Source organism: Cinclus cinclus, chromosome 9 (genome assembly GCF_963662255.1).
Source record: "Cinclus cinclus chromosome 9, bCinCin1.1, whole genome shotgun sequence".
NCBI lineage: Eukaryota > Metazoa > Chordata > Aves > Passeriformes > Cinclidae > Cinclus > Cinclus cinclus.
In genome coordinates, this window is record NC_085054.1 from 27,891,436 (window position 1) to 27,911,302 (window position 19,867).

Below are 19,867 nucleotides of genomic sequence, written 5' to 3' on the forward strand. Positions count from 1 at the left end.
GAAATACTTAATATACAGCCAGTAGGAACTAAGGAGCAATGAAATTAAAAACCACAGCTGTCTTTACATTCTCCTGTTTTCTCCTCCTCCAATTACACAAGTGATGTCTTTACAGAAGCAACTCCAATACTGCATTTTCATAGATTAAACAAAATAATTTCTGATGTTACAAAAATTACTTCATTCTGCTCTGGAATAGGACAAGTCAACCCCAGTGAATCATAAATGGAAGAAAAACCACATAAATATTTATTTATTTAAGGAAAGCTTACCTGGCTCTGCAGGTCATAGGATTTCTTAGCCTGTATGATTTGTGGAGTATCCCAGACATAACACCCAAGTCCCTTCAGCCAATTTAAGTCATCTTTATACACAGCCTACATGGAAGTGAACAGAATATTAGGTTAGGGAGAAATTTGCATTCTGACAATTAAACCAAGGAATTCTGCATCCTACTAAAGCCAGGCAATGAACACACCCTCAGATTTTCTTGGGAAGGTTGGTTGGCCCAAGCTGAGACAACACTGACTGCAGAGTATGAGCACCATTCTCTCAGCTGTGGGCTGGTACAACCCCAACAAACAAGGGGAATTCTTTTCCAGACCCACTGGATCCAGAAGGATTCTGAATGCTGTCCTGGCCCCTGTGCTAATTCCAGCATTCTCAATTACAACAGATAAGGATCCCTGCAGGGATTAGTACTAAGAACCTAAAGCCATGGTTATTAATTTCATATTTAAATATTATGGGAGATACTTGGGAAAAAATATAGGGAAAGGCAACTGTAACATCACACAAATGGGTTCAGTAAGTTCACATAAGTTTAGAAGGTTTGGACAATGCCCTCAGGCTCCTGGTGGGATTTTTGGGGTGTCCTGCACAGGGCCAGGAGTTGGACTGGATGACCTTGATGGGTCTCTTCCAACCCAGCCTATTTTATGGCTCTAAATAAATGATTAACTGACATCACTCAGAATCTCCTGGGCTTTCCTGGCGTGAATAACATCATTTTCTTCAGGGGAACAGCTCCACTGGTGGAAGTACGTGCGGTATTCCAGATCACTGAGGATGTACTGGCACTTCTTGGCCAGGACGTGGTTCATCATGTCAGCTGGAATATGGACATTTTTCTTGGTGTCTTCATAATTCTTTCTGTAGGCCAGCTGGAAAGCAAAGATTGGGGAAAAGGTCAGAGGAAATAAGAGTGGTTTTCTGTACAATTTTGGATTTTGGACTAAAAGGTGACAGCACAACCTGTGTTTGCTGGACTTAGCAGCTAAGCTCCCATGGGATTCAACAGGATAGAAATCTTAGCTGGGATATTAATCACCTTTTATTTTGATGAAGTTCTGGAAGGACAACAATTACCTTCACTTGCAGTTTTAACAGCTGATGAGAAAACTAGTAAGTCTTCAGGATTAAAAACTCATGCTCCACACATGGTTTTCATCTAATTAATGATAGAGTATTTGGGATTACACTGATTTTATATCCTGTATGACACATGGTATGTGCAGTGCTGACAACAGCAACACACCAAATGTGCATTTCCTTTCCCACTTCTTAAACTCCTATTTCAACTCCAAATCCACACTTTCATTTGTAAAGGAAATGAATCCCACGTGGTATTTTTTTACTGCTCAGATCCTTAGACTGAAACAAAAGAAGAGATTTTTTTCCTTACTGTAGTATTTCTAATAGCTAAACAAATCCTTTCTCAATCTCCTAAATAATTTAAAATTCAATTATTCAAACCATATATAAATAAGCATTTGGGAAACATAAACATGTTGAAATAAGTTTTACTGATATTATTGTGGATTTATGTTATGGCTGGTCTTGATCTTGGAAGCTTTTTCCAACTTTAATGATCCTGTGATTCTACAGCTCTACTAAGATTTGCATTAATTATGTTTAAATAATGAAACAGTGAATTTCACCAGTGAAATAAGCAGTGAAGTAAAGGAAATGGAAAATATTCCAGACTTGTTCACTCCTTACCGCGCTCCTCATTTTCTGGAATTCCCGGGAGTGAATGACACTGGGGAAATCACCAATATCCTTCCCAGCCAGGTAATGGCCTTTCAGCTTCTCATATATTTCCTTATATTTAAGCTGAAAAATATCCATGTGGAAATTTTAATGTTCATTCTAACAACATATTGGGGGGGGAAAGGGAAAGAATGGGAAATCCCCGCTGACCTCGCTGTTGATGTGGTTTGCATGTTTGGCTCCCACAAGTGGAACATATTTCTCATCCAGTGTGTATCCAATGGGCTTGCTCAGTTCCCAAGCCTTCTTGTAATGTTTCTAGACAAAAAAAAAGCACAGCCAGATTTTGATGAAAAAAAAATCAATTCTATTTCCCAGTTACACACACATGGGATACAACATGGAAAACAGAATGTTTTTACAGAGTGCTTCCCAATAAATTAAATTGAGAATGTTCATTTTGAACACTCATTCAGTATAAGGCAAACAGCAGAACTGTTCACTTCAGGAAGCTACCAGACAGCTGATTTGTGCTCTCTTTATTACATTTATACCAGAAGAGTAATGAAAATATCAAAAAATATAGATATGACCTCTGGTTTAAAAGTGCAGTACAGAATTGAGATTGATAGTTTTACAGATGCTCAAAATTGTGAAAAATCTTCAAGAAATACTGGTGTTTATTAAAGAAACATTCGTGTTAATGGCACTGTCCTAATACTTATTTTGTTGAAAATTAAATATATTCACCTTCAGATTAAATTATGAAGTGACTATTCATATGAATAGTAATGCATATAGCAATACATATGAATAGTAATACAAGTAATCACTTGTATTTTTAAAAAATAGAGGTTTCTCACTAAAATCAGTGAGACTACTCTGAATATACTGCTGAATAATGTAAGTCATCCACAGTTTTCATTTCTTATCAAAAAGATAAATGCAAAATTTATCAGTAAGGTCAGAAGATATTACTGAATGGAATTATGTTTGTTTTTATCAAACTATTACGATTTCCAAGCACCACACAGCTGTCCTTTGAGATCACTTCAATAAAGAAAGAAATCATCCTGATTCCAATGATCCAAATGGGAAAGCTGAAGAAAAAAAGGGATTAAATAACCTTCCCAGTGCCACTGCTGAGAGTAGAACAGTTCCTCAAGTGCACCCCACACTGTTGCTTTCAAAGGTTGATGTTTATGGGATCTCACCTCACTGTGGAGCAAGGACATGTCCTTGGCATGGTGCAGAGCAGGAGTATCATCAGACCCGATGTACTGGCCTTTCTCCTGGTTAAATGTTTCTTTGTATTTTAGCTACAAAAGAAAACACAGTGTTAATTCCAGAGGATAAATACATTATTCCTATTGGTCCATCTATTATAGTAGACATTAATTTTCTCTTGTGTCATAATGTAATTATGTTGTGTAGGACATTCCAATCATTGCAATGCACAGGCAAATGTTACTGCGTCACCCCGAAATCCACATGGTATTCTTGAAAAATTTAAGACACTGCTTAGCAAATGCAGTTTAGCAACACCAGGAACTCCAGGAACTGTTCATCAAGATAAGGACTCCGTTTTCAACTACTGTAGGAAAAATCTATGCAAACTCTAAGTCAGGGACATGCCATATTCTTCTACAGGAGAATTGTCTATTTGGACAGCAATATTGTGCTGTTCATTCATATCACTTCTTACTAAACTTGTTTACCCCAGGAAAACCTGTAATTATTGAGGTGCACACACAAAAACATAAGGCTAAAACTAGCACAGTTAGCAAAAGCAATTAAATAACCTATTAATTCATCTATATGAATTTTAATTTTTTTTAAAAGGTACATACATCACTCTGATTGACAGAGTTCATCTTTGCCAAAACAATCTCAGGAGTGTCAACCACACTGGTGTATTTGGAAAAGTTCTCCAGGGCTTCTTTTGTGTATGCTCTCTGCAAAGAGATGAAATAATGTCTTAAACACTGTGCATGAGCAAGAAGTGCTAATTGTGGAACCGTTGAAATATTTTCTCTTACCTTGTTTATCAGTTCCTGTGCATTCTTAACTTTCTTATGCTCCACTGAATCGAGAGGGATCCAACCACAACCACGAAGCCACTCCAAATCAGCTTTATAGATGTTCTAAACCACAAAGACAATGCAAAAAGACAGAAATTACTGAACTCAGGATGGATTACGTGCTGTGGGCAACATCCTGAGGCCAGACCACGTGGAAAGGACCTTGCAGGGCTGCACCATCACTCACATCGCTCTGCAGGTCGTAGGCTTGCCGTGCGTGGATCACGTCGCTCTGGTCAGGAAGGCAGGTCCACTGGTGCAGGTACTGCCTGTAGTCAATGTCACTGACCAAGTTCTGGCACTCCTTGGCTGCCACAACTGCCATGGCATCCGAAGGCATGTGGATTTTGGACTTGGTTTTGTTGTAGTCTGATTTGTACAGCCTGTCGTTCTGGATCTCGCCCGCGTGCTCGTACCACACCAGCTTGGGGTCATCCCTCATCTTGGCAACTCCCACGTAGTGACCTCTCTGCTTGACATACTCAGCTTTGTATTTCAGCTGATGGGAGAGGGGAGGAACACAGAGAAAATCGGCACTGGCTGTATACACTGTGGTTTTAACCAGGGAACAGCTTCAGGTTTGTCAACTCAAAGGGCAGATGAGATAGGGAGCCGTCAAATGCAGCCTTAGGTTTTCAGTACATGACCAGATAAAAATCTGGTCACAAATAATAATGTTACTTTGCACAGGCCTTCCAGTTTAAAACATAGCATATTCTAGTCCAATATACTCCCAATTTTCAGTAAAAGGTATTGTTAACACAAGAGGAAAGGCTTGCTAGAAAATGTTTTCTAACAAGTGCATTTAGTCTCATTTTGGCAACAAATTATTTGAGATTGTCTGAAGAGATGCTTATTTATGGTACTTATATCACACAGTTTTGACATAATGTTTATTCCAAATAAGAACCATGCAACAATTTCAAGATCCATTATGCAAATGTTTAAAATGTAAAGTGTGTACTGGCCTACAGGTTTTGATAGGCCAGTGAAATCAGAGTTATACATGTTATAATCATAGTATCACTTCAAGTATTTAACACTTATAAAAGATGGAAGTCCAGCTCAGTTAATTTTGAAAAGACTGTTTCTGGAGAGAGTGAATGTGGAAGGAATCTGCCCTTCAGCACTAAGATCTCCAAACCCCATAATCACAAAGATAGCGGAATTATTTGGAGGACAGTGGAATTCATAGGCCATTAAAAGTCTGGGTGTTACCCCAGATGGAAAGCTTTTAATTTGGGGAATTTTCAAGGTCTTTAACACTTCAGACTTCCAAGCACTCATCCTCCGAATGAGAAAAATCATTACCTCACTTTGGACATCACTTGAGTGCTTGGCATGAGAGATCTGCACCGTGTCAGGAGGCAGGAGGTAACCAGTGGCTTTTTCTTTCTCCCAACTTTCCTTGTACAAATTCTGTGGGAAATTAAAGTAATGAGGAATTCAAGACTGCTACAGTGATGGTGATTACTGTATGCATGTAATTTATATAGAAATACAACAAATCCTTCCTTCAGGTTGTTATCAATAAGGCAGGTTTTCTAAATACCTAAAAAATGTGAGTAGAAGCTGTCAAGGAGAGACCACGTACCTGATTTAGAATTCTGGCTGCCTCTCGGGCCATATCCAGCTGTGGTGTGTCTGTGAGAGTATAATTTGTCTTGGCCTCATTCCATTCTTTGTGGTATTTAATCTAGGACACAGAAAGAAATGACTGCCTTGTAGCACCACCACAGAACTGGGAAAACACCATGATTTATGCACAAAATAATGAACCAACCCTTGAATTTGCAAGGCCATTAGACAAAGCACTTTAAATACAGAATCACAGAAGTCAAATGTAGCCCAGGCACTGAGAGCAAACTTACATCACTGAGGATTTCAGTACTGTTCTTTGCTGTGACATAATCAACTCTGTCAGCCACGGGAGTGAATGGGAGAGTTTCAGCTCTTGTGCGGTACTTCCTCTGTACAAATAAAACAAAAACTGATTACCCTGGAATATTTGAGGCCTAATACAGCAATTCTGAATAGATACACATGGCAAGGAAGTACTCATGGAGAAGTAGTCATGGAGAAAAACCTCTCCAGACACAATGAATGTTGTGAAAATACTGCAGCTGCATTTATCATTTGAAAAAAAACCTCATTGTTTAAACCATTTAAAATCCTTTGAGTGACAAATACCCCCGAAGAAAATTTTAGTATTGAAAAACATTTGGTTACCTCACTCAGGAGATCTCCAGCATATTTGACATGCTTGACTCCAAGAGAATCATTTGGCAACCATCCGATTCCTCGCAGCCATTCCAGATCAGCTTTATAAACAGCCTGGGGAAAAAAAAACAGGGTCCATGCTCTTAGCCACACTGCCCTGTACCATCCAGCAAGATCATAAATAACAGAATTTACTTCCAGTGGTTAAAAGGAGAGCAGTAATTCCAACACGAGCACTACATCTGAATTTATCACCCTTCAAACATGGCAATTTATAAGCGGCCTAAACTTTGCAACTCTAAGGAAGAGCAAGGTGAGTTCCCTGACTTCAGGAAAAGATCCCCACTCCTTAGAGCTGAAGCAGAATAAGAAGAAGCAATACAGAACTAAGCTGTAGGGTGTTTTGAGGTGAACTTACATCGCTCTGGAGGTCGTAGGCTTGCCTGGCATGGATGACATCGTTCTGGTCAGGGAGGCAGATCCACTGGTGCAGGTACTGCCGGTAATCGGCATCGCTCACCAGGGTCTGCCCATGCTTGGCTGCCACAATGGACATCATGTCCACTGGCAGGTGGCACTGGGTCTTCTGCTTGGCAAAGTACTTCTTGTACTCTCGTTCGCTCTGAACTTTGGCTACATCCAGGGCAAACTGGATTTTGGAATCTCCCTTTGCGTTCGGCACTCCCACGTAGTGTCCCTTCTGCTTCTCGTGCTCCAGCTTGTATTTGTACTGGGGGAAAAGCAGAGGTCACCATTAGTAACAGCTAGCATGAAAGAGCTCTTGGAGCATAGGAGATGCCTCTTTTGGCACTTACATCACTGGCAATCTCTCTAGAAGCTTTGGCTGTCTTGATTGGAACTGCATCTGCTCTCAAATCGTAGCTCGTCTTCAGCTCATCCCAAGCTCCTTTATATTGTTTCTGAAAAGGCAGATAAAACATCACACACACGCTGAGTGCTCTGGCATTTGCCATTATAGAAACAGACTTTCCAGCCATTCATTTGCTGAAATACAATTAAAGCTTTGGAGCATTTCTCCAGCTCCTAACCATAAATGCAGCTGCCACTGAAACATGCAACACCAGTTGAGCAACCTATAAAGCACAGAAGAGTGTTTAGAAAAGTGCAGAAAACATTTGTATGCTTGGATTCTCATCCATTTCAATCAAATATTCCCTCAGTGGGGCATGATATTAATAATTTTTAAATAGCTGAATGCAAGTATTTATTTTTAAGTGCATGAATTCTTAAAGGATATTCAGTAGAGGGAAGGGAATGTCACAAGCCCTGTATGAGGACAGACTTCAATGAGATTCAAAGAGATTCTACATCTTAGAATGATATAATTCACATCTTATTTTAGAGAAAACAGAATGATAAACATACCTGGCTGTAATTAACAGCATTAGCCTTGGCTAGGGTGATTTCAGGTGTGTCTGGCATTATGTGGATCATAGTCTTGTCCTTTTCCCAGGCTTCTTTATATTTTGGCTGTTAAAACAGTCATTTAATAATGATTGAATGTCACTTATCAATAACATAAATGTAATAAATATATATTATATATATCAATATATAATATATAACATATACTATATCATATATCATATGCAATATGTAATATAAATAAAATTTAGTATTTATATATAGTACAAGTAAAAGAATGTTCCCCAGAATGATGGAATTTCACTTATCAGTAACATAAAATCCCATAAATCTCTCCTGAACTATAAAGTCTAAAGATTAAAATGTTTGGAAAAATATTAAACTTGAAACACCACTGATCAGTTTTATATATTAGCAGTGAGATTTCTCTTCTGCTTTGGTTTCTAGTGTGGAAGCAGCTTTGAGGAGGTTTGAACGTACAGTGCTGATCTGTTCAGCGTTGATTTTGGCCAGAACAACATCTGGGGAATCCACAACACTGGTGTATTTCACACTGTCAATGGGGGTCCGATACACTTTGTCACTCAGGAGATCCTGGGCATTCTTCACCCTTTTAACTACTGGAGACTCGTTGGGCAACCAGCCAATTCCACGGAGCCACTCTAGGTCTGACTTATACACAGCCTGGGTGAGATAGTCAGAAAAGGAAAACATTGTTTAAAATTATTGTCTTAATTATTTTAAGCTATGCAGAGCAGATTATGTTTTATAAACCTAGCTAGAGTCAATGAATCCTTTTTATACACAGGAGATGTTCAGTGTTGTAAGTAAAATTAAATCTGGCAACAAAGTTGTAAGTAATTCAGTTCTTAAACAACACATTCTAATCCTTGTAAGGGGAAACAACTGAAAGGAGTTGCACATAATGGTGATAAATAATAAAAGCTTAGAAGAGTCTTCCTGTCCCCTCCAAAATACTTGTTCCTCTAGTTATTTCAACAATTTACAAGTCCTAACAAAACCCCCAAGCTGCCTACCAGGAAAACTGACAAAAAGCAAGGAACAGAAATCTCATCTCTGAAGCTTGTAATTGAAACAGTAGAAGAGGAACTGATAAACAGCAAAACCAGGTCAGGAAATCAGCTGCACTGACTCCTTCTGCTTTGCAATCAGCCACTAAAACTTCTCACAGGCTGTCTCATGGAGTTTTCCTCCAATTAAATAAATTTCCAAGCTGACTCCAGCAAAGAGAAGTAAAAAAAGCCACTTGATTCCAAGGCAGCAAACAGCTGTTGTTTCTAAGCCCATCAAAGGAAGAAATACAAATCCTTCAGCCTCTCCAAATCACACCTCCCCAAAAGCATTATGTATTATCAACTGAAGTTTTACAAAATATAGAGATGAAACTGATGCTTTTTAAGGGTGCAAAAGAGCACATCACAGCAGTATCAAAAAATTGAAGAAAACAGACTAAATATAAACCTGTTGGGACTGTGTAGCACTGAACAATCAGAATAAGGCTATAATCTATTAAATAACAAAACTACACATCTCCGTGGGTACTCACGTCGCTCTGCAGGTCGTAGGCCTGCCGTGCGTGGATCACGTCGTTCTGGTCAGGAAGGCAGGTCCACTGGTGCAGGTACTGCCTGTAGTCAATGTCACTGACCAGGGTCTGGCACTCCTTGGCTGCCTGCACCGACAGGGCATCCACAGGGATGTGGATCTGGGTCTTGGAATCGTTGTAGCCCTTCTTGTAGAGGCGGTCGTTCTGCAGGGCCATGGCGCGCGCGGCCCACGCCAGCTTGGGGTCCTCCTTGGCACTGGGGCACCCGATGTAGTGGCCTTTCTCCTTCTCGTGGGTTTCTTTGTACTTGTACTGGAAATGCAGAGAAAACAGAAGGTGTGTTGCTCACCTGAACACAACCACCAGACAAAAGGCTTCCACCTGCCCAGGCTGCCAGCCTGAGCTTCGCTCAGCTCTGCTGAGACACGTAAAGAGAAGGCTGTACCTCACTGGCAATGTCTCTGGAGGCCTTGGCTTGTTTGATGGGAATGGCATCAGCTCTTAGGTCATAGCTTTTCGCCTTGACCTCATCCCAGGCCTTCTGATAATGTTTCTGTAAAGAAAATTAATCATCTTCGTTAAACACAGTGAAACTCTTTCTACTTGCTTGGAATGACCAGCTTGGGAGCTCTGCTTGTTTCCTATAACTGGCAGAGTTACAATAATGATCCTGGCAAGTGTCTCAACAGAAAACTCATGACTTAAAGTAAGTGCAAGACTAAAATACAAAGAGGCAGCAGAAATATTCCTGAAGACAGACCACTATGTCTCCATGGAATGTATCTGGCAGGTTTTGCCAAAGGGAGCAGGAGCTGTGTGGAACTGCACACTGAGCCTCGGAGTTCATTCATGAACACATAATCTATTGGTAGGCTGAGAGGTGATAAAATGCCTCTGGATGTAATTTCCTGTTTACAAGAACATTTAGAAGTTTGTACTTCACCATTTACAGCAAAAACTGGAAGAACAATTTCCAGCCTTCATTTTTTAAATTTAAAAAATATTTCATGTTATTCTCTTACATTGCTGATGTTGAGAGCGTTGACTTTGGACTGCAGCATGACAGGAGTGTCCGAAGGGAGGGAAATCTGGGTCTTGTCTTTATCCCAGGCCTCACGATACAGACGCTGAGGAGAAAGGAAGAACAATGGAAATTCAGCATGGTGAGAAAAAAACACCGAGAGCGATTCTTTAGTAATTTCAACTTGCAAAACTTCCCAGCTCGTCATTCCCACCGTAGAAATTCTACTCTCCACCAGAAAAAAACAAGAAAGGTCATCCCACAAGTGAAAGGTGGTCTTACATCACTGAGCTGCATGGCATTGGTCTTGGCCAGGACAACGTCTGGGGAGTCGGTGATGCTGGTGAACTTGAGCTGCTCTGGTCGCGTGCGGTACAAGCGGTCATTGAGGAGCTCCTGGGCTTTCTTGGCTTTGACCACATCCACAGAACCTTCTGTCAGCCAGCCAATGCCTCGCAGCCACTCCAGGTCAGACTTGTACACGTTCTACAAAATAAAACAAACAAGGGTTACTGGCACTGCAGAGGTATCCTTGGATGAGGCTCTGAATAATCAGGTCTAGTGGAAGATGTCCCTTGCCCATGACAGGGGGTTGGAATAAGATGATCTTTTCCAACCCAAATTATTTTGGGATTCTGTAGCTCTAACTCTAAGTGCAAGAAGGTTTTTTTATAAGCCTTTCCCCAACTTCTTCTCATACTCTTTACACAACAAGCAGCCAGCAACACTGTGCTGTACCAGGTCCTTTCTAGACACAGCATCCCTGATTTGCACAGAAATAATGATACTTTTAAGACACTGCATTCAAACCAGAGGTGTAATCGGCAAGTAGGCTGCAAACAAACATTCTAGAGCAGACCAAGAAAACACGGCTTCTTTATAAGCTTCCCCAAATATTTCTGGTACCCAAGCTAAAATCCTTTGGAAAGGATAAATTGAACATCACAGGACCAACCACAGGCTCAAAAGGTGAATTTCAAAGCACATTTTCAGGTCACTAACAAACAGATCCTCACACAGCTGCCCTAAAGCTGTCCTAGACTGATCGTCACTCACGTCGCTCTGCAGGTCATAGGCCTGCCGTGCGTGGATCACGTCGTTCTGGTCAGGAAGGCAGGTCCACTGGTGCAGGTACTGCCTGTAGTCAATGTCACTGACCAGGGTCTGGCACTCCTTGGCTGCCTGCACCGACAGGGCATCCACAGGGATGTGGATCTGGGTCTTGGAATCGTTGTAGCCCTTCTTGTAGAGGCGGTCGTTCTGCAGGGCCATGGCGCGCGCGGCCCACGCCAGCTTGGGGTCCTCCTTGGCACTGGGGCACCCGATGTAGTGGCCTTTCTCCTTCTCGTGGGTTTCTTTGTACTTGTACTGGAAATGCAAAAAAGAAGTGAATCTGCAATGAAGGTACCATAATTTCCTATTGCTACTGATCACAAAAATACATATTCTTGTTTTTAAGGTGACTGAAAATAAATGTAAAGGAAGAACGTACGTCACTCGCAATATCTCTTGATGCTTTTGCGGTTTTGATTGGAATTGCATCAGCTCTCATATCATAACCCTTCTTTTTGGCCTCTTCCCAGGCTTGTACATAACGTTTCTACACAAAAGAAGACAGAAAACTGCTTATTAATATTCTGAAAGATGGGATTTCTACATTTTGTAACTGTCTCCCAAATTTTTCATGAATGTGTAATTTAGAACATCTTTATGATTAAAGAAATGCTGACTTCACTCTGAATTTCCACTAGTTTAGTAAATGTTTAAATGTCCTTACATTGCTAATGTTGGCTGCGTTGGCCTTTGCTAACAGAATGTCTGGTGTGTCAGGCATGACATGGATGGACTTCTTGTCTGCATCCCAGGCTTCTGTGTACAAGCGCTGCGAGAAAGGAAAACAGCCCTTTACAAACAGATCTTTATGAAATTATTTTACAATTACAATCATTTTACACACTGCTATGGGTAGTTCCAGTAAGCTCTTATACGCTGATTCAACAAAGCTTCTCTCCGAACAGCTGAAGAAGGAAACTTTGTCCCTTCTCATTATTTCTCAGGTTAAGCTGGTGCAGCAATTGATTGATTTTGAATTGTGGAGAAACAGCCATAGGAGGAAATGTTGTTTAATTATTCTGTGTAAGTTGTTTGATTATGCTTGCTATAAAAGAGGAGGTACTTAGTGACTTTCCCCCTCCAGACGTGAGATATGTTGCAGAAGTCTCACATCCAGAGAATTTCAGGTATTTCCTCATCACTTGTTCATAATGCAGTATTACCCTTGGAAAATCTGTGATTTAAGGGACTTTTGTCTGTAGATTTTTAACAGCTGTTCAGACTGAGCCCTAAGAGAACAGCTTTCCTGTACAATGGCTGAATTCGGACACTAATTTTCTCTTAAAGACACAATCTTCTAGTTTCCCCCAATCTTCTTCATTTTGGTTTGTATTTTGAATTTTTCACCTCATGAACAAGTTCTATTAACTGGCAATGCCACCCTCACCTTGTTCATGATCTCAGCATTTTGCTTGGCTAAGACCATGGCCAAGGAATCAGTGACGCTGGTAAATTTGATTTTGTCTGCAGGTTGCCGATACTTCCTGTCACTGAGGATTTCTCCAGCTTTCTTGGCTTTCTCAACTTCCAAGGAACCAATAGGAACCCATCCAATGCCTCTCAGCCATTCCAGGTCTGATTTGTAAACAGCCTGAAAAAAATTTGGAAGTTTGTTATATATGGGCCAGTGTCATCAAATATTAAAATTAATATAAACAAGCATATGTATGAACAACTAGGTATGTTTCTGAGAATATGGTTTTGAAAACAATTGTTGTTTTTGAAGATTAAGTAAAATAGTTATCAAATAAGAAAAGGAAGAGGTATTGGAGCAGAGTAACACACAAATTATACCTCAGGAAAAGGACTGAAAAAATAGGATTAAGCATAACTTTGATTAAAGAATTAAAAGAATGAAAATATTTCAACAAGTCTGATGCAAGCAACTAAGGCTTATAAACCGTGCTTTAAAAATTACAGTTTACAAGAACCAAATTAAACACATGTAATGATGTATTAGAAATGTAGGGATTTGCTCACATCACTCTGGAGGTCGTAGGCTTGCTTGGCGTGGATCACGTCGTTCTGGTCGGGCAGACAGATCCACTGGTGCAGGTAGTGCCGGTAGTCAATGTCACTGACCAACCCTTGGCACTTCTTGGCCAACACAATTCCCAGCATGTCCACGGGGCTGCTGAACCTTGTCTTGGATTTCTCAAAGTCCTTCTTGTACTCCCTGTCACTCTGGATCTTGGCCACGTGCATTGACCACATCATCTTGGGGTCGTCCTCGATGTTCCTGGCCCCAATGTGGTGGCCCAGCTGCTTTCTGTACCCTTCCTTGTACTTGTACTGCAAGAAAAAAAATCCATATAGATATTAATATATTTTATCCATTTTTAACTCAAAGCATTTAAATAGATTTCTTGGTAGAAAAACAAGAATCATAAAAATCTGTTATGCTCTGTCTCTTGGTGATATTGCCTCATGCTTGAAATAAAACCTGTCCCACTCACTGCAGAGTTTTTTCCTGGTTTTGTATTCCAATGTTTTGAATTTCAATGTGACATTGAAACAGAATTATTTCTTTCCTCCAGAAAAGATAAGCATTTAAACTTCTAGAATTTATTTATTACGTATCTCTTTTGAGGACAGATTTTAAAGTACATCCTATTTTGAATCATAAATTAATTTGGCAGACTCTAGCATAAACTCTTACATCTTTTTGTTTATCCTACTTGACCATCCATGGATGGCAATGGGGGGCATATAAATAATCCTCATGTTGTTATATTTATACATTACTGTGATACATAACTCGTAAAAAATCCTGGCTAACATTATTTTTGTGCACTAAATGCTTGTGGTAGAATCACTGCGAAAACAGGTTTCTATATTACCTATTTTGTGAAATATGACATTAGTTGAATATGACATTTAACAATATGACATTATGACATTTAACTGAAGAAGAATTCATATTCTTTTCCACAGAGAAATGAGAACAGAGCCTGCTCACCTCACTGGCAATCTCCCTGGAGGCTTTGGCAGACTGAATGGGAATGGCATCAAAACGCAAATCATAGCCCTTCTTCTTGGACTCCTCCAAGGCCAGTTTGTACATTTTCTGTGAGAAAAATATTCACAGTTTTGTTTCAAAAAACAAAATTTAGAATTGCATTTCAGTTCAGCACAGCTATGTAGTAAAACAAAAGAAGTCCCCAAACAATATTGTTCATCTTCAGCCAGTTTAAATACGGTTCTACAGACACACACACAAAAAAAAAACAGATTCCAAAGACCCTGCAATTTTATTGTAGACATTTGGAAAATGGAAAACATTTAGGGAAGGCAACGGCTGGATCATTTAAAAAGTTAAATTACCTATTTCCACAATTTGCGGTAGAAATGATTTCTCATTTATGACATATATTTTAAAAGAAAATATATTTTTGTGAAAGAACAACTCTGATTTCAGCACTGGAACTGGCCATTTATGCAAATAAAAAACCTGACAATATTTTGCCACTAATAAAAAATGGGAGGTGACAAAAATGTGCTTATCAGAAACCCTTTCATTGTCTCAGCTCTCCAGTTGCACTCACCTCACTGTAGTTCACTCTGTTTTGTTTGGCCAGCAGGATTTCTGGGGTGTCAGGCATGACATGAATCGAGGTCTTGTCTTTGTTCCATGCTTCAGTGTACAAACGCTAAAAAATAAAACAGGAAGAGATTTATAGGACATTCCAAACCAGGCCAATATCTCAATAACCATGGAAAACACATTAATTAAAATGATAGGAACCTGGTCTAGTGGAAATTCTCCCTTCCCGTGGCAGGGGGTTGGAAGAAAATGATTATTACTGTCCCTTCTAACCCAAACCATTTTATGACACTATAAAATATTACGGGGACATACAGTTATGTGTTAATCTGGTAACAGTAACGCCAACAAAAGGAGAATTTAACTGAGGGAGTTTAAAAGCATGAGGAAACCTCAACATTGCTTCAGAATAAGAAATAAACCAAAGCATTATTAGTGCCCAAAGCACACACATGCCAAGGAAAATATTTAAATGCGAAATGCAGAATATTATATAAATTTGAGTCTCCCATTACCTAGCCTAGGAGTTTGGAGTGAAACATGAGCACACTGATTGAAAATGCATCATGTCTGAACTGCAGCATTGCTTGTGCTCAGTTCATTCCCAGTCCTGGCTCCAGGGGTGAGGCACAGACCTCTGATGTGCCACCCAGAGGGACCAGGACTCACCTTGTTCATGGTGTCTGCGTTCTGCTTGGCCAGCACCATCTCCAGGGAATCCGTGACACTGGTGAACTTGATGGTGTCCGGACGCTGGCGGTAAATTTTATCGCTCAGGATCTCCCCTGCTCTCTTGGCTTTTTCAACTTCCAAGGAACCAATTGGGACCCAGCCAATGCCCCGCAGCCATTCCAGGTCAGACTTGTAGCAGTTCTGTTACAAGAAAAAAATTACACAAGTTATTTTAATAAAATAATCACAATAATGTATGCTATACAGTGCACCTTTCCAAAGGAAAATAACCTTCCTATCAGCTCTTCATTCAAACAAATTCAAAGCTGTAAAGAAAATTGTAGAGAAAATGACAGCATTTCACCTAAATTAAGGTTGAAACCATTATCCAAGTTTCACAAAATGGCAAATGATAAATACTCCAAATCCTAGAATTAAAATATTTCATTTAAATATCAGTGAGTTAATATAACCCATAAGAAACCTGAGCATCAATTAACCATGAAACTTGAAAATAAATCTCAAGAAGTTTGTTCTATCACATCAGAATATGATGGCCTGATACAGTTACGTAAAATAAACTCATTCCTCAGGAAAAATCAAATTCCAGAGAACTCACATCACTCTGGAGGTCGTAGGCTTGCTTGGCGTGGATCACGTCGTTCTGGTCGGGCAGACAGATCCACTGGTGCAGGTAGTGCCGGTAGTCAATGTCACTGACCAACCCTTGGCACTTCTTGGCCAACACAATTCCCAGCATGTCCACGGGGCTGCTGAACCTTGTCTTGGATTTCTCAAAGTCCTTCTTGTACTCCCTGTCACTCTGGATCTTGGCCACGTGCATTGACCACATCATCTTGGGGTCGTCCTCGATGTTCCTGGCCCCGATGTGGTGGCCCAGCTGTTTCCTGTACCCTTCCTTGTACTTGTACTGAAACAGAAGAGATTTAAAGTTACTTGGTGTATTGACAAATTAATAAATAATTCTGACAGTTTAACATACTCATTATTTTGTAAAGATAAAATTTAAGTCTTTCTGCTTTGGGATTAATTTTCATGTAAGAAGCATTTTTATTGGATACAATTATGTAAGACTTTTTATATAGTTATTACAGAATTTCAATTCACTAAATGTTTAATGTCACATCTTAAGAATTTTGGTATTTCATATTCTTCTAATACTAATATTAAATGGTAAATATCAACTTACTTAAAAAACTTCTTACAAAAGTCCTTGACAAAGACCATATGATTTGCTCTTAATAAAAAGCATAGAAATATCAAACTTGAAAGAAAACAAGGAGCATAAAAATCCGTTATCCTCCATTTCTAAGTGATGCTGCCTCACCCCAGAAGCAAAAGCTGTCACAGTCACTGCATAGTTCATCCCTGGTTTTATGTTCAGACATCTTGAATTTCATTATTTGAATTTCGAACTTCAACAAAAATACTGTCTGAATCAGAAATCAACCTGATCATAAATTAACTCTACCATTGGTTCATACACCTTTTTGGTCATGCTGTTTGAATATCCATGGATATCAACAGAACTACTGCAGGGGGTATATCAGTAATCTTCACATTATTATATTTATTTATTACAGTGATATATTCCTCATTATAAAAGTACTGGCTATTCCTTTCTTCCATGCACTAAAGGCAATGTAGTGGAATCATTAAAAAGAATCACTATGAAAATAGATTTCTGTATTATCTATTCTATGAAGTATGACAGTAGCAAACATTATAATTATTTTCCATTACCAAATCCACAGAGAAATGAGAACAAATCCTGCTCACCTCACTGGCAATCTCCCTGGAGGCTTTGGCAGACTGAATGGGAATGGCATCAAAACGCAAATCATAGCCCTTCTTCTTGGACTCCTCCAAGGCCAGTTTGTACATTTTCTGTGAGAAAAATATTCACAGTTTTGTTTCAAAAACAAAAGAGCATTTCAGTTAAGCACATCTGAGGAGTAAAACTATTCAAGTCCCTAAACAATATTGTTGATTTTCAGGCGACTTAACTCTTGCCCAGCTCTACATTCGCTAGAAATAAAAAACTGCAGATTTCAAAGACTTCGTAATTTTATTGTAGATGCTTGGGAAATGAAAATCATTTAGGGCAAGCAAAGCAAAACTAGGTTTTGCATACTTTGCTGTAGAAATTATTTGTCATTTATGGGGAAAAATATACTTTAATAGTCCAATTAGATATCCAGGAGGTCAATTCCTGGAACAACTCTGATTACAGCAGAGGAACAGACCTTTGTGAAAGTAACCAACCTGATAATATTCTAATATTAACTAAAAGTAAGAGATTACAAAAGTGTACTTGTCAGAAGTACAACTTAACTGTCTCAGATTTCAGTTACACTCACCTCACTGTAGTTCACTCTGTTTTGTTTGGCCAGCAGGATTTCTGGGGTGTCAGGCATGACATGAATCGAGGTCTTGTCTTTGTTCCATGCTTCAGTGTACAAACGCTAAAAGAGAAAACAAGAAGAGATTTATAGGATATTACAAACCAGGTTAACATCTCAATCATCAGGGAAAACATAGACCACAACAGATAAAAATACAGGAAATATAATAGGGATAATCAGTTAGGTAATTAGAAATAGATAATATTAACAAAAGGAGGACTGACTTATGGAAATGTAACAACACTTTAAAAACACCACATTGATTAAGGAGAAGGAATAAACCAATGAGCATTGCTTGTGCTCAGTTCATTCCCAGTCCTGGCTCCAGGGGTGAGGCACAGACCTCTGATGTGCCACCCAGAGGGACCAGGACTCACCTTGTTCATGGTGTCTGCGTTCTGCTTGGCCAGCACCATCTCCAGGGAATCCGTGACACTGGTGAACTTGATGGTGTCCGGACGCTGGCGGTAAATTTTATCGCTCAGGATCTCCCCTGCTCTCTTGGCTTTCTCAACTTCCAAGGAACCAATTGGGACCCAGCCAATGCCCCGCAGCCATTCCAGGTCAGACTTGTAGCAGTTCTGTTAAAATTACCCAAAAAAATCACCCACACTGGTTATTCTAGCAATAATAACAGTAATGTGACTTACATGGTGAATAGTTCACCGGTAAGTAACCTCACTGTCAGCTAAATTAATTTAAATAAATTCAAAGCATGAGAGAAAACATAGAAAAAACGGCTGCATTTCTGCTACATTAAGAGAGAAATGATTTCACAGAATGGTAAATTATAAGATAGCAATTCTGGAGCTAGAGGATTTCATTGAAGTATCAATTATCAACACATCCTGTTGGAGAGCTCAGTTTCAATCATTTACAAAACTTAAATCTTGAGACGTTGGTTCTACCACACCAGAACAAGATGGCTTGATCCAGTTACGTAAAATATCAAGTACATTCCTCAGGAAAAATCAAATTCCAGAGAACTCACATCACTCTGGAGGTCGTAGGCTTGCTTGGCGTGGATCACGTCGTTCTGGTCGGGCAGACAGATCCACTGGTGCAGGTAGTGCCGGTAGTCAATGTCACTGACCAACCCTTGGCACTTCTTGGCCAACACAATTCCCAGCATGTCCACGGGGCTGCTGAACCTTGTCTTGGATTTCTCAAAGTCCTTCTTGTACTCCCTGTCACTCTGGATCTTGGCCACGTGCATTGACCACATCATCTTGGGGTCGTCCTCGATGTTCCTGGCCCCAATGTGGTGGCCCAGCTGCTTTCTGTACCCTTCCTTGTACTTGTACTGAAACACAAACCAAGATATTACAGCTCTGTATCACCTATAAACATCAGTTACTCTTATTAAATATTTCTAACCATAACCTTTCCAAACTTATCTATAACCAACCTTTCAAAAAAACCCAAACAATCAAATCAATTCTCATGGTAGTAATATTCTAGGATTCCAGGGCTAAAGTTTTTGCTATTTGTGTTAGAACACTAAATAAAAATTTTTGATCATTTTGCTTTTTGAAAAAATGTGCTTTACTAATATTAGTGAGAAATCATCCTGGTCTTACTAAATGCATTTAATCCTAATTACCTATAATGATAAACATTCTGTAAATACTTATTTACACATATAGCGTTATGAGCTATACAATTATAATGACAGCAGCAATATATTGTTCCAAAAATTATCAACCTTTATTATTTTTAAACATACATTATCATTTACTTGCAAAAATCTGTTAGTTAAGGTCATAGTTTAACTGCAGTGCCTTTTACAGAATTCAGCTGATAGTTTTCAGGTTGCAAAGGAGAAATGTCAGTGTAGAAAGAAAT

The 19,867-nt window shown here is 39.5% G+C and overlaps 1 protein-coding gene across 1 annotated transcript in view; it reads right to left on the reverse strand.

Annotated features, from left to right (window-relative positions):
- The window catches only part of NEB (nebulin), a 98,105-nt gene that overhangs the window by 46,467 nt on the left and 31,771 nt on the right, over positions 1 to 19,867 (reverse strand). Inside the window, exons 54-82 of the mRNA XM_062498733.1 lie at positions 19,014 to 19,325; positions 18,400 to 18,603; positions 17,978 to 18,082; positions 17,397 to 17,504; positions 16,216 to 16,527; positions 15,594 to 15,797; positions 14,926 to 15,030; positions 14,340 to 14,447; positions 13,361 to 13,672; positions 12,768 to 12,971; positions 12,045 to 12,149; positions 9,692 to 9,799; positions 9,247 to 9,558; positions 8,160 to 8,363; positions 7,680 to 7,784; positions 7,109 to 7,213; positions 6,712 to 7,023; positions 6,303 to 6,407; positions 5,945 to 6,043; positions 5,668 to 5,769; positions 5,385 to 5,492; positions 4,261 to 4,572; positions 4,032 to 4,136; positions 3,843 to 3,947; positions 3,207 to 3,311; positions 2,203 to 2,310; positions 2,002 to 2,115; positions 966 to 1,163; positions 273 to 377 (exon numbers count right to left, since the gene is read on the reverse strand). Coding sequence (XP_062354717.1) covers positions 273 to 377; positions 966 to 1,163; positions 2,002 to 2,115; positions 2,203 to 2,310; positions 3,207 to 3,311; positions 3,843 to 3,947; positions 4,032 to 4,136; positions 4,261 to 4,572; positions 5,385 to 5,492; positions 5,668 to 5,769; positions 5,945 to 6,043; positions 6,303 to 6,407; positions 6,712 to 7,023; positions 7,109 to 7,213; positions 7,680 to 7,784; positions 8,160 to 8,363; positions 9,247 to 9,558; positions 9,692 to 9,799; positions 12,045 to 12,149; positions 12,768 to 12,971; positions 13,361 to 13,672; positions 14,340 to 14,447; positions 14,926 to 15,030; positions 15,594 to 15,797; positions 16,216 to 16,527; positions 17,397 to 17,504; positions 17,978 to 18,082; positions 18,400 to 18,603; positions 19,014 to 19,325 — 4,791 coding nt within the window. The remainder of the gene's footprint in view (positions 1 to 272; positions 378 to 965; positions 1,164 to 2,001; positions 2,116 to 2,202; positions 2,311 to 3,206; positions 3,312 to 3,842; positions 3,948 to 4,031; positions 4,137 to 4,260; positions 4,573 to 5,384; positions 5,493 to 5,667; positions 5,770 to 5,944; positions 6,044 to 6,302; positions 6,408 to 6,711; positions 7,024 to 7,108; positions 7,214 to 7,679; positions 7,785 to 8,159; positions 8,364 to 9,246; positions 9,559 to 9,691; positions 9,800 to 12,044; positions 12,150 to 12,767; positions 12,972 to 13,360; positions 13,673 to 14,339; positions 14,448 to 14,925; positions 15,031 to 15,593; positions 15,798 to 16,215; positions 16,528 to 17,396; positions 17,505 to 17,977; positions 18,083 to 18,399; positions 18,604 to 19,013; positions 19,326 to 19,867) is intronic.